Below are 14,122 nucleotides of genomic sequence, written 5' to 3' on the forward strand. Positions count from 1 at the left end.
GAACACAAATAAGATCACAGAAAACTTTGACTTAAAGCTAATGGATATCAAAAAGGTTGAAATTTATTAATTTTAAGAGATTAACAACTCATACAACTAACAACTCCTTAAAAGCAGGTATGCCACATCCACAAGAAAGATACAATTAATTTTAACAAAAACAAGGAAACCCAGTTGTAGGTAGACAACTAAAAATGGTATCTGAAGTTAAGTTCTTTTACATAATTAAAAACTTTGAGAGTCCATCTGTCCCAAATAATTCTTATTATCACAGCTTGATATAGCCTTGAACAAATACTTTCTTATACATGAACTTCTTACTCTTAACAGAATCTTTTCACAACAAAGGAAGAAAATCAATTAAAAGAGATGAGGTGAGATCACACCACCACCTTTGCTGCCATCAGTTTATTTTTCTACCTAGTAAGACTAATAGGACAACCAACTAAAACCAGTCTCTACTTCTCAAATAATTCTTAGCTATGTTACTAATGATCAAAGCAGATCCTGAGAACAATCCGTCCAAACATTTCGGAGTCCACATCCTACTCTAAGATGATTCAATACAATAACAATGCATATTCTGGAAAACAGGGATCACCTCATTGCACTTAGCACTACTAATCCAAGTCCTAGTGTTAACTCCAAAGAAACCACAATTTCTAAATATTTAACTGGGGATTAGTTTACTGAATGTAGAAGTCATCCAGAGACTGAACATGTTGACTGGAATTACTTCCAATCAGAAACAGGACAACTCATGCTTAGAAGTCTTATGCACAGTAAACTCTTGCTAAATTCAACCACATGTATTTCATATAAAATAGTTTGGGCTACATGTAGTTGGAATAGACCATCTACTAAAAGAAAAACTGGTAGCAATGCTTATGTTGCATTACATTTTAAATATGCAGGGGCACCTGGGTGGCTCAGTTGGTTGGGCGACTGACTTCGGCTCAGGTCATGATCTCACGGTCTGTGGGTTCCAGCCCCGCGTCGGGCTCTGTGCTGACAGCTCAGAGCCTGGAGCTGCTTCGGATTCTGTGTCTCCAGCTCTCTCTGCCCCTGCCCTGCTCACTCTCTATATCTCTCTGTCTCTCAACAATAAATAAATGTTAAAAAAAAAAAAAATTTTTTTTTAAATTTTAAATATGCATATATTTATACAGCAAGATCACATGTATAAGTTTTTAAAAATCAAGCAAAGAATATAAACCGAAAAAGAAGGTTCACATATCACATCACAGAGAAAGGACATTAAGAGCTCCTATAATAAAAAAGAGCAGTAACATAAGAGAAAAATGGACGATTACAGAATGCAAAAAGAATATGAATTGCTCTTAAATATATGAAACAACTTTCAATCTAAGTAAATAATAAGAGAGATACAAATTAAAACTACCCTGAGATTCCATTTTAATCTATCAGGCTGAAAAGATAAAATGTGTGACCACACACAATGTTGTTGAGCCTTTGGAAAAAACAGACATTCACTGTACACTGGTGATAGAAGCATAAATCATCTAATCCCTACAGAAAACAATCTGATAATAACCAGCAAATTAGAAATCTGGAAATTTGACCCTGGAAGCAGTCTTCAGGAATTACATATACATATATACACACACACACCATACATGTATATGTGTGTATGTACGTGCATATACACAGATACACACAAAGTCATATACGGATAAAGCTTGTCAATGTAGCACTGTTTTTGTAGCAAAAACAAAACAAAAAAAGGGGGGGGGGGGTGGAAGCCAAATGTCTGTCAACAGAAGACTAGTTAGAAAATCCACTGTGGGGGGGCGCCTGGGTGGCGCAGTCGGTTAAGCGTCCGACTTCAGCCAGGTCACGATCTCGCGGTCCGTGAGTTCGAGCCCCGTGTCAGGCTCTGGGCTGATGGCTCAGAGCCTGGAGCCTGTTTCCGATTCTGTGTCTCCCTCTCTCTCTGCCCCTCCCCCGTTCATGCTCTGTCTCTCTCTGTCCCAAAAATAAATAAACGTTGAAAAAAAAAAAAAATTTAAAAAAAAAAAAAAAAAATTTAAAAAAAAAAAAAAGAAAATCCACTGTGGGGTGCCTGGGTGGCTCAGTCGGTTAAGCGTCTGACTTCAGCTCAGGTCAGGATCTTATGATTTGTGAGTTCAAGTCCTGTATCAGGCTCTGTGGTGACAGCACAGACAGGAGCCTGGAGACTACCTCTGATTCTGTGTCTCCCTCTCTCTCTGACCCTCCTCGCTCGTACTCTCTAACTCTCTCAAAAATAAATAAGCATTAAAAAAATTAAATATATATAATGTAAAAAATTTTTTAAATTAAAAAATACATATATATACATATACATATAATGTATACATATACTATATATATATAATGGTATATCCATTCAAATATGCTGTTCTAAAAAGAGAATAAGGAAGAAAGCTCTATGAACTAATATGAGATGATCTCCAATATATACTGTTGTGTGAAAAACACAAGATTCAAAACCCAATGCATGTCACCATTTAGGATTTAAAAAAAAGAATATATGCATAAATATATGTATAATATATAAATATGTATTTGCCTATATTCTGAATTACACTGCTTGCTTCTATGAAGGCAAACTAGGTAGAGCACAGAAGTGAAAGATAAATTTTTTCACTTTTTGATTTTGAATAATGAAAAATATTACCTATTCAAAATAATTAAAATGTATAGAAATAATATGTATAAAAAAGTTTTTTAATATTAAAAGAAAATAAATGATATAAAATGTCAGCAATGGTTGTCTGCAGAAACTGGAAGACGGATGGGGTTTTGTCGCATTCACTTTTCTGTACTTTCTTACCCGTGTTTTATGAGCATAAACCAATTAAACAGAAAAGCATATTTAATAAACTACAAATAGCATTCTTTTAAGAATGCTTTTTAGGTCTTAGCTTAAAAATCAAATATTTTGTTTCCATGAATGAGGAAACAGATCAAATCCCTTTACAACAGCAATTTCTAACAAAAAAATAAAACACATTGATAGCAGCCAAAGTAAACCTCACACAACACAACATTTAATACAATGTAGTAGAGGCAAACTATAACCTGCAAGTTTAATTTAGCCCTCTGGCTAGTTTTGGCAGGTCAGCAAGCTAGGAATGCTTTCTATGTTTTTAAAGGGTTGTATTCTTTTTTTAAGTTTATTTATTTTGAGACAGAGAGAGAGAGCGAGAGGGACGTGAGTGGGTGAGGGGGAGGAAGGGAGAAAAACAGAGAGAGAGAGAGAGAGAGAGAGAGAGAGAGAGGGAGAATATGAATGAATCCCAAGCAGACTCCGCACTGTCAGCACAGAGCCTGTTGCAGGGCTCGAACTCAAACTATGAGATCATGACCTGAGCTGAAATCAAGAGTCAGACACTTAACCAACTGAACCACCCGAGCACCCCAAAGGGTTGCATTTTTTTTAAAAAAAACCTACAAAGAAGTACATGAGAAAGAGACCTGTGTAATCCACAAAGCCTAAAATATTTACCATCTAGCCTTATACAGAAAATGTTTCCCAATCCCTGTAATAGAACATACAAAAATAACCTGAATAGTTACTTATACTCATTAGAAACTTTCAAACTACAGTACCAGTAGAATATTAACTATATATCTTTTGAGGTAAATTAATGTTTTTATCTTACCTTGTTGTATTAAAATCTCTTTATGATTCATACATTATGAAGAACAATAAAAATTTTAAACTCAAAACAAAAAAAATCCTACTAAAAATTTAACTTACTTCTAGAATGGGTTTTTATATATTTTATTGCAACAAATCTTGCAAAATGATACATCAGATGAATAAATTTAGGACCACCAGGAGAAAGAAATAGTGAACCAACAACTTGAGGAAAGCCACTTCCACATTCAGCCTATGGAAAAAAGAAATCAGATGATTTGAAGACCTTATCAATAATAACCTTTATACTTATATCATACTGTTTTTGTAGCATAACAGGACTGAACAGGATTAGTCCACTTGAACCAGAAGCTATTTGAATCTTTCTAAATTCTTGGTGGACTGGGTCACAAAAAATAATTACAATATAAAGCCACAATTATTGATACTATGTGGGGACACAAGCTAAAATAATCTACGGTCAAAAAAAGTTTTCTTTAAACAAAAACTATGATATAAGATCCTAGGAACTCAAAAGCCTATTTCCAATGCATCTAGCCAATAAAGCTGATTTCCTAGAAATAGAATACTAACCAAAACCATCCAAAAGTGTTATTCTAACAAATATTTCCTTGCTATTATACTGTGAACGTTAAGAGAAATAAAAAGATTTCACCTCCAAAAATTTAATGTATAATTACATTTCAATAAAGCCAGAACAAAAAATTTAATGTAGTTTCTAAATTCTTAAAGTTTGTATCTTCCAGAAAGAGAATACTTACAGAAATCTTTTTTAACCATTCACAGCAATGTTTCCGGAATTCAGTGTCACTTTTTTGGTCAAACGGAGGCCAACAAAGCCTTAAAAACAAATATAAAAGCATTAGAAATATCAACAACAAAAAAAAAACTCAGCAAAATTTTTAAACATGAAACTTATTTCCTACACTAGAAACATTAGTGTTAAATGAAACAAGACTAACATTTGTAGATTTCAACTAAAGAAAGATACCAACTTGTGAGAAATTGGGTCTTTTTCTTTATAAATAACTATAAGACTAAGGTCAGTTTACTGTAAATCATCAGTGAATAGGTATGTTAAGTGAAGGAATGAATCACCATTAAAATTAGTATGAATCAGCTAAAGACCACACTCTCAATGGATTCACTGGACTAATGCATAAAGATGGTATATATAAATTAGTACGTTAAGCCTGGAGAGAGAGAGAGAGAGAGAGAGAGAGAGAGAGAGAGAGAGAGAAACATAGTTACACAGGAAGAGTACAGAAGGAATGACATAAGAGCTTTTGACTCCTAGAGATAATCCATATCATACTCAGTGTGTGCTACTGTTTTGTGTTTAAACAAGATATAAAATTATTAAAAAGTTTTGCCTCTGTTTTAGTCAAAAATAATAGACTTTAAAATTTACCTATTGCTTTCCCCTGATAAATTTGTATCCTGAGGCAATTTTTTTTTATGTTTCTATAGCATAAAATACATTCTATAGTCATATAAAAAATTAAGTATGCACGGAATAAATAGACTAAAAGGCTGGAATGTCAACAGTGATATTTTCTGATTGGTGAGTTTAGGCATGATTTTTACTTCCTTCCTTACATTTTTTGTATTTCTCGAATTGCTTAAAATGAGCTGTATTTTGTTTATCATCAGGAAAAAAAAAAATCAGAAAATCTATTTTTATTTAGCAGAGAAAACCCTACAGTTTAATGATACAGATTTCCAAAAAAATGTTTTAAAAATACCTGTTCTCCTGGTCACTCATAACTGAAGACAAAATATTAAGAATAAATTATCAAAAATAAAGCCTAAACAAATGATTTACTTGTTGCTTTTCTATTTAAGAGGACAATGGCATAATATAAATATTAAAACATATTTTAACACTTTTTCTGACGAAGGAAACCCAAATCACATGCAAAAGAACTTGGAACCAAGGTTAATGGGTATTCACATTTTTATCTCCTCCTTGAACTATTTAATATTCAACAGTATCTAACATGAGACTAAGCTTAATAGGAATGATTTTCACCTACAGCATTTGACACTTTTGTATATCACCAACAAAAATAATAAGGATTTACAGAAATCTAAATGTAAAAGTAAATAAAACAAGTAACACTGCCTACAGGAAAAGGAGTAAGGCAGGGGGTAATCCAGCAAAAAACAAAGTAAGGACAAAGTGAGCCATATAGATAGATTGGTACCAATTAACTGTTTCGCCTAATAATTATGAAAAATGTTAGGAAATAATTTTATAAAACAAAATCTATCTTATCCATGAAATAATCAATGATTTTAAGGTAAGTACCAAAGAAAAATCACTCAGATATACAAAGCTTGAACACTAAATTTCTAAGACTCACACCTGATTTTTGTGACGTCCGTTCAAAATAATAGTGAAAGGCCAAAGTTGAAATTCTGGTTGATACCAAAGCATACTCCCTTTTCAAATTAGAGAATGACTACCTACAAAAAGAAAATAAAGTAACCTGACTCACTTGAAAACTTCTTTGGTGAGAGACTGGTCCAGCGTTTGGAACAAAAAATAAGAAACGATTTGAAAGGCATCACGATTCAGCTTGTCAAACATGTTCCTAGTAGTTTAAAAAGAAATAGAAACAGGAAAAAAAAAAGGGGGGGAGGGGGAGAAGAAATAGTTAATAAAAGTAAACATCATTAAAAGCTGTGTAAGAGTTTAACACAAATTAATATTTTTAATTCTCTTCAAGAGGTCAAGGCAAATTAATTTTTCATTCATGTTCATTTTTGTAAGTAAGAAAAACAATAAACTTTTACTTTCTGAGTCTGAAAGTACAGATCAAATAGAAGAAAACTGGTAGAACTTCCTTTACTGCAATGAGAATATCGTACAAAAAAAGGAAAGCCTAATTAGGTAAAGAGAAAACTATGGCCTATGATATGGTGAAGATGATACAAACCAACATTTACTGAATAATAATAAAAGTAACTAATAATAGTTTATCACTTCCCAGGTATTATTTTACGCCTTTTACAGGCAATAAGTCATCTAATCTTCACCACAACCATGAAATACTGTGCTAGCTGTTTTACTATGGATTATTTTATGACATTAGAATGTAGTTTGATTACTCTCATTATACAGATGAAAAATTTTTTAATTTAGAGGTTAGTTTGCTAAAATTACCCAAAATCATATAACCAGGATGTGCAAGAGCAGTGATTTGAAGTATGTTATCTGACCTGAGTCCAATGTCTTTACCATTACATTTTAACTCCAGAACCACCATCATATAATGTAATTCTAGCAAGTCTTTTAAAGTTTTGGTTTTTCCAACTTCCCTAGCTAATCAAGACAACGCCTAAAAAAAAATACAACATGTTAAAAATAACAACAACAAACTAAACCTTGTAAGAAATGCTATAAGGAATCAAGAGTTAACATAAGGGCACTACGGCAGCCACTGGGCCAGAGTCATCAGCCACTGTTTTACAATGGATGTCTACTCCTCACGCCCCTGTCTCAACCCCTGGTGTCTGGTAAGACACAGAAAATTCAGGCTTCAGGAACTGTCAGAGCCAAAAGGAGGAGAGTTTTCTGAACTTCATCTACAGCAACAACCTGCTGAATGAAAGGATCCACCTCAGACACCGTGTTCCACTCCATGGCCTACCTGTAGGATTTTAAGCTACACTATGCCAACTTCCAGGGCAAAACAAGGGAAACGTGGCATGGAGATACAGCCACCATTTTTCAAAGGCCTAGCAGTGAAGGCAGAGTAGTAGAATGGAAAATGAAAAAAGCAATTTAAGTTCTCTGAATAAATGAAAAGGAGATAGAAATGGAACACACCCCCAATAAAGTTAAAGTTTACACTCAAGAAGGAAAAGAAATAACCTGCCAAAGTTATCAGATAAGAAATTATGAGAGTGCTCCCCCATTACTCTAGCATAAAAAGGTCATTTGCATGGGTGCAAAAGAGAACAGCTTGCCACTGCAGTATCAACAAAAGTTAAAAGCAAAAGAACCAAATAACTATAAAGGAAAGGTCTCAAAGGAAACTGAAGACATTATCAAAAAGAGAAAAACAGAAACTCACTAGAACATAATACAGTATATCTAAGGATATTCTATGTGCTAATATAAATTTTTTTTGAGAGAGAGATGAGAGAGAAGACCAAGCAGGCACCATGCTCAGCACAGAGCCTGACTTGGGGCTCAATCACTAGACTATGAGATCATGACCTGAGCTGAAATCAAGAGTCGGAGGCTCAACCAACTGAGGCACCCAGGCGTTGCACAAAAATTTTAATATAAAATATTTTTAACATTTAGAACAGGGATCTGAGATATTTCCATGTTCAATACATTTTCAACAATGATCTGAGGGATATCTCAATTGGGTGGTTCCTTATTTTCAGAATCTAAAAAGAAATTGGCTTAGAAGTTAGGCAATTACAAAAGGAGCTGTGAGGCATTGGAATTCATGACAAATATACATGAATGCTCCTTCTATGAACACATAAAGCAATGTTCTGGCGTTGAAAAAAAAGAGTTAAAATTCCCATGCTTACTCCTATGTCAAACAACACTTTTGTCCTTGAAATTATTTCTATTCCTCAACAAACACAAGTGAAGCTCCTACCTTATCTCTCAAACCAGATATTTTTTTCACATAGTACCCTGTTGTCTTCACTTTGACACTTATTATAATTTTTAATAAGACATTTGTTGAATGTGGGAATGCAAGCTGGTGCAGCCACTCTGGAAAACAGTATAGAGGTTCCTCAAAAAACTAAAAATAGACCCTACGACCCAGCAATTGCACTACTAGGCATTTATCCATGGGATACAGGTGTGCTGTTTCGAAGGGGCACATGCACCCCCATGTTTACAGCAGCACTATCAACAATAGCCAAAGTACGGAAAGAGCCCAAATGTCCATCGGTGGATGAATGGATAAAGAAGAGGTGGTATAGATATACAAAGGAGTATTACTTGGCAATCAAAAAGAATGAAATCTTGCCTTTTGCAACTACGTGGATGGAACTGGAGGGTATTATGCTAAGTGATATTAGTTAGAGAAAGACAAAAATCATATGACTTCATTCATATGAGGACTTTAAGAGACAAAACAGATGAACATAAGGGAAGAGAAACAAAAATAATATAAAAACAGGGAGGGGGACAAAATAGAAGAGACTCATAAATATGGAGAACAAACAGAGGGTTACTGGAGGGGGTGTGGGAGGGGGGATGAGCTAAATGGGTAAGGGGCACGAAGGAATCTACTCCTGAAATCACTGTTGCACTATATGATAACTCATTTGAATGTAAATTTTAAAAAATAAAAAAAACAAAATTAAAAAAAATCTACAAAGTTGACTAATAAAGAGAAAAGTCCTAATATGTATTGGGAACGTATATTCCCAAGCACTACTCTTGGCCTTTTGTACCTATTTATGATTTAATCATCTTGCCTTCTTTTTGAGATAACTGTTATAACTCACCAGATAAACTGTTTGAAGAGAGAATTAGAGACATTAAACGATGTGCCTAATAAATTTTTAAAAAAAGATATTTGTTGAATGAAGGTTTGTTCATCCACTAGACTGATATTCTGTAAGGGAAAAATTTATGTCTATTCTGTTCACCACTGTATATCTAGGTCCAATACTGGGTTCGATTAATACCTGTTGAATAAACAAACTGAATGAATCACCCTTTCTTTCCATTCTCATTGCTGCCTTAGTTTAGGCCTATCTAACTGCAAAGTTCTAATTCCCCCTCTAATTCATTCTCTGTAATACAACCAGAATGATTTTTCCAAAGTGCAAATCTTCTGGGCAAATACTCAGTAATGAAATTGTTGGATCATATATGTTAAGCATATGTTTAACTTTATAAGCGGTTACACAACTACTTCTGCACAGAAACTAGAAAATCCTAGGACTTCACTAAAAAAACAATGAATTTTACGATATATAAATGTAAGTGAATAAAAAATCTTTAAAAATTTTTTGAAATAAATTTGATGGTACATTCATGCTTGAAGCATTTTAAAGAGGACATCTATGGGGCACCTGGGTGGCTCAGTCGTTGAGTGTCTGACTCTAGATCTCAGCTCAGGTCTTAATCCCACGGTTAGGGGATCAAGCCCTGCAGTCCAGCTGGGCACTAAGTATGCAGCCTGCTTAAGAAATTCTTTCTCTCTTTCTCTCTCTCTCTCTCTCTCTCTCTCTCTCCCCCTCTCTGCCCCTCTCCTCCACTCACGCTCTCTCTAAAATAAAAATTAAAAATAAATAAATACTGCCGCTCTAAGAACTCAAATAATCAGAAAAGTCAAAAGACTGAGGACAGGAAATAGCCTATGTATCTCAAATTTCTCTTGGCCTACAGCGGGTAAGATAATACTCTAAAGTTGGTAAGTTTAGACACAGAAACATAAAGTATTTAGATTTATGATAACTATTATACCAGTGACAAAGGTCCTTTTACTATCCAACTTAATACCCTTTTCTACCTTTTTTTTTTTGCTTACTACAGAAAAAATAGTTTTTGCTAATTCAAAAAGTAAAAATTATAAAGAACCACCTTAAAATTAAAAGGCTCCCTTGAGTCCTAAAGCCGTTGAACATACTGTTCCCACACCCTCCCACTGCCACCCCTCCCTCAACTTCACAGACCACCCAACGTCAACACTAAAGCAGAATTAAGCTGTCCCTCCAGTTCTGCCCCAACTGCAGACATTGCTCCCCTACAAAGCGCTCCCGGCACGGTCCCACAATTATTAGCTTCTGCCACCAGGCTGGCAGCCACTGGGAGCAAGGGCTTTGTAGCCACTGCTGGCACAAAGTAACCGCTCGACCGCTCGATTCATCAACCTGCCAGGTCCGCGAAAGGGTGGGTCACACTAACGCGTCTGGGCTCGGACTCCCCCGCCCCGCCAGCCCGAGGCTTCTTACACTCCGAGGTGCGTGTGAGACACGATCTTTCCGCAGGCAATGGTGGCCGGGCCTGGCTCAAAGCCGAGCGCCTGCAGATACATCCAAAGATGCTCCTTCTCGAAAGAGGTGACCCAGACCGAGCTCATCTTCGCGGTAGGCAGTATTACTGCAAAGGAACTAAGGGCAGGCCCAAACGACTCAGAGGCCCCTCATGCTCCCTCCCTACGGGCAGCCTGAGGTAGTGGCGGCCCCTCCATTGCCACCGTTTGTTCCTCTCTCGCCCGGAGCCATTTCACCTCAAACGGCCGTAAAGTCTCAGGGAAATGAAGAACCTAACGGTACTACGGTACAACTGCCTAAGCGAAGGTAATAGAGACCAAGACTCCCGCGCTTCCGGAAAGGCGGTAAACGCCGGCGCTGCCCTGCTTCCGGGGGAGGAGGGACTTCCTCGGCCGACTATATCTCCCGCCATGCAAAGCGCCCTTCTCCCTCCCTTTCCGTCAGACCCAGACGAAACACTACAAGACCCACACTGCATTGCGCTGCCAGCGACTCTTTTGCTCTTGGGTAACTGCAAAAAGTATCTTGCAGGGTTGTGCAGCTTCGCGCTTTCTGATTTTTAGTATCTCTCATTCTTTTTGCTCATGTAGGTCTATTTCATTGGCTAAAAGCCGTATATTTAGGACTCAGACTCGGTGTAGTGAAAAAGCATTGGGTTCCATCTTCACCTGTCTCACTAGCTGTGAGATCTAAACACACCTAACCACTAAGCCCCAGGTCTATTATTAGTAAAATCTTGTGTGCCCTCAAATGCTAAATGTTCCTTTCTTCTTCCTGCTGTAAGAAATCTGGCTCTCCCCTAAGTATACAGCGTCCTCCTGCAACCCTCTCTACTGATGACTGTTTTCTCCCTCACACCCCATATACAACAGTGCCTGGAAATGGGGGGGAGAGGGGGTATAATACTTATTTCTTATTATCACCTCTGGCAATTATTGCCTCACTAAAACCAGCTGCTTTGAATTTTATGCTTCCTCCCACAACTCTTGCTTCCAGAGGTCTTGTGTAAGATAGGGTGCTGGACCTCATTTTTTAGATTTAGACTTGCTTGTCTCTCCCACATTACTCTTGGGATAATTTTTGCTGATTTCAGTATCCACTTAGATGACCTTACAGTGTCCTGGCCTCTCAGTTCCTTGAACTCTTCTCAATAATCTGGCCCCTTTTTCTCTTTGCCAGGTTTATCTGGCAGAACCCAAGTCCCTATTGCATCCAGTTTTCTGCCTATCCCACAACTGCAACTTAGCCCCTAAACACAACCATGATGCCTGCTGTCACTGAAAATTCATGACACCTCCAATGGGCTCTTAGGCCTGTCCCTCTCCACCCTATTTACCCCAAATCTCACTCTCCACACAATTGTACATATCTTCTTCCCTTAAATGTCCAATGCTTCCTTTCTCCTCCTCTCGATGATGTCTTTTGTCCTTAGTTAATAGATGCTTCCAGGAAAGACCTTCAATCAACAGTTTACCAACCTGCCTGTATCTTTGCCTATATTAATCTTATTAGTCTGGATGAATTAAGGTGCACCTCCCTAAGATTAGTCCTTTGACTTATTCAACAGGTCGTATTCATTTTCTCCTACTCAAAGAGTTTGCTCCAGCATCTGTCCTTTATTCTCTCCTGCATTACCCATTCTTCCCATAAGTATACAAACATGCTGTGCTTCCATTGTTTAAAAAAAAATCCATTGACCCCAATGCCTTTCTAGCTACTACTCCACTTCTTATTACAACAAAATTTCTCCCCAAAATTTTTTTTCTTTTTTTTTAATGTTTATTTATTTTTGTAGGAGAGAGAGACAGAGCATGAGCAGAACAGGAGCAGAGAGAAGGGGAGACACAGAATCCGAAGCAGTCTCCAAGCTGTTAGCACAGAGCCAGACCCGGGGCTTGAACTCACAAACTGTGAGATGATGACCCTAGCCAAAGTTGGGCGATTAACCGGCTGAGCCACCCAGGCACCCCCTCCCCAAAGTTTTCTATACCCACTTCACTGCTAATAGTAACTTTCCAAAGCTACTCATATCAATTGGCATTCTTCTTTCGCAAGCATCGAAACTGCTTCTGAAGGAGCTTTATTCAATGGGTATCGGGTAGCATAAATAAAGCATGGAAAGGCCAGAGAATTAAGTTCAGAAAACAGCAAATTCATGTGGCAATCCACTCAAGATTTACATGCCAGCAATCCAATTTACTTGCTAAAAAAATAGCTTAATGTATTATTGTAGGTGAAGCCCTTGTGACCACCACCAAGGACGAGAAATAAAACTTTTCCAGCCATCCCAGAAACCCCTCACTTCCCCAAAAATAAACGCCATTCTCACTTTTATAGTAATCACTTCTTTGCATTGTCTTACAGTTTTACCACGTAAGTGTACTTCTCTAGACACTATTTGTATTTCCCTTACCTTTTTCTTTTTTTTTTTTTTAGTCTTTCACAGGGTTGGGTTCTTTTTAAATAATATCACTTAATATACAGGCTTTCCTCCATCCTCCCCCTCTCCTTTTTTTCCTTACAATTTTTTCTTATAATGTTTCCTTACAACTGCATCCTTGCTGCAGTTCAACACGTTCTTCTCCGTCTCTGTCTTCTGTATTTCCTTCAAAATGACACCTGGATCCAGAGGATTGATGACATTCAGGTATGATCCCTTTGGCAAGTTTAGATGATAGTTGATGTATGTTGTTTCAGGCAGTACATAGCTTCATTTATGCCATTGACAGGCATTGATGCTAAATGCCTAGGTCTATTAATTCCTTGGGGATTGCAAAATGAAAATTCTAATTTATTGTTTGTTATGAACTGAATGTTGGTGCCTCCCTCTCCCCCCACTCCATTCCTATATTGTAATCCTATTCCTCAATGTGACGGTATTAGAAAGCGGGGTCTCTGGGAGGTAATTAGCATTAAATGAAGTCATCAGGGTAGAACCCTCCTGAATAGGATTAATACCCTTAGAGGAGTCACAAGAGAGCCTGCTTACTCTCTCTCTCTCTCTGCGCTTTCTGCCATCAGAGGATACAAAAAGAAGTGGACTCTGCAACCTGGAAGAGTCTTCACCAAAACCCAATTGTGCTGAAACATCTCAAACTTACAGCCTTCAGAACTGTGAGAAATAAATGTTTGTTTTTTAAACCACTCAGTCTAGAGGCACCTGGGTGACTCAGTCAGTTAAGCTGACTTTGACTCAGGTCATGATCTGACTCAGTTAAGCTTCTGACTTTGGCTCAGGTCATGATCTCACAGTTTGTGGGTTCGAGCCCCCTGTCGGGCTCTGTGCTGACAACTCAGAGCCTGGAGCCTGCTTCGGATTCTGTCTCCCTCTGTCTCTTTGCTCCTCCCGTTTGTACTCTCATTCTTTCTCTCTCTCGCTCTCTCTCAAAAATAAACATTTTAAACCACTTGGTCTAAGGTAGTTTATTATAGCAGTCCACACTGACCAAGATACCATTTTTTTAT

The 14,122-nt window shown here is 37.2% G+C and overlaps 1 protein-coding gene and 1 pseudogene across 3 annotated transcripts in view; one reads left to right on the forward strand and one right to left on the reverse strand.

Moving 5' to 3' along the window:
• HAUS6 (HAUS augmin like complex subunit 6) overlaps nucleotides 1–11,020 on the reverse strand; it is a 36,292-nt gene extending 25,272 nt beyond the window's left edge. The window contains exons 1-4 of one of the 3 annotated variants that reach the window (XM_030293654.1): nucleotides 10,616–11,018; nucleotides 6,169–6,264; nucleotides 4,429–4,507; nucleotides 3,767–3,899 (exon numbers count right to left, since the gene is read on the reverse strand). In XM_030293654.1, the coding sequence (XP_030149514.1) occupies nucleotides 3,767–3,899; nucleotides 4,429–4,507; nucleotides 6,169–6,264; nucleotides 10,616–10,743 (436 nt within the window). In that variant the 5' untranslated portion in view covers nucleotides 10,744–11,018. Of the gene's footprint in view, nucleotides 1–3,766; nucleotides 3,900–4,428; nucleotides 4,508–6,168; nucleotides 6,265–10,615 lie in introns of all 3 variants that reach the window. The other 2 variants (XM_030293655.1, XM_030293653.1) reach the window with 2 other exon arrangements.
• Nucleotides 6,856–7,752, forward strand: LOC115499900 (annotated as a pseudogene).
• Nucleotides 11,021–14,122: the final 3,102 nt, after the last annotated feature.

The sequence above is a fragment of the Lynx canadensis genome, chromosome D4 (assembly GCF_007474595.2).
Source record: "Lynx canadensis isolate LIC74 chromosome D4, mLynCan4.pri.v2, whole genome shotgun sequence".
NCBI classification, from domain to species: domain Eukaryota; kingdom Metazoa; phylum Chordata; class Mammalia; order Carnivora; family Felidae; genus Lynx; species Lynx canadensis.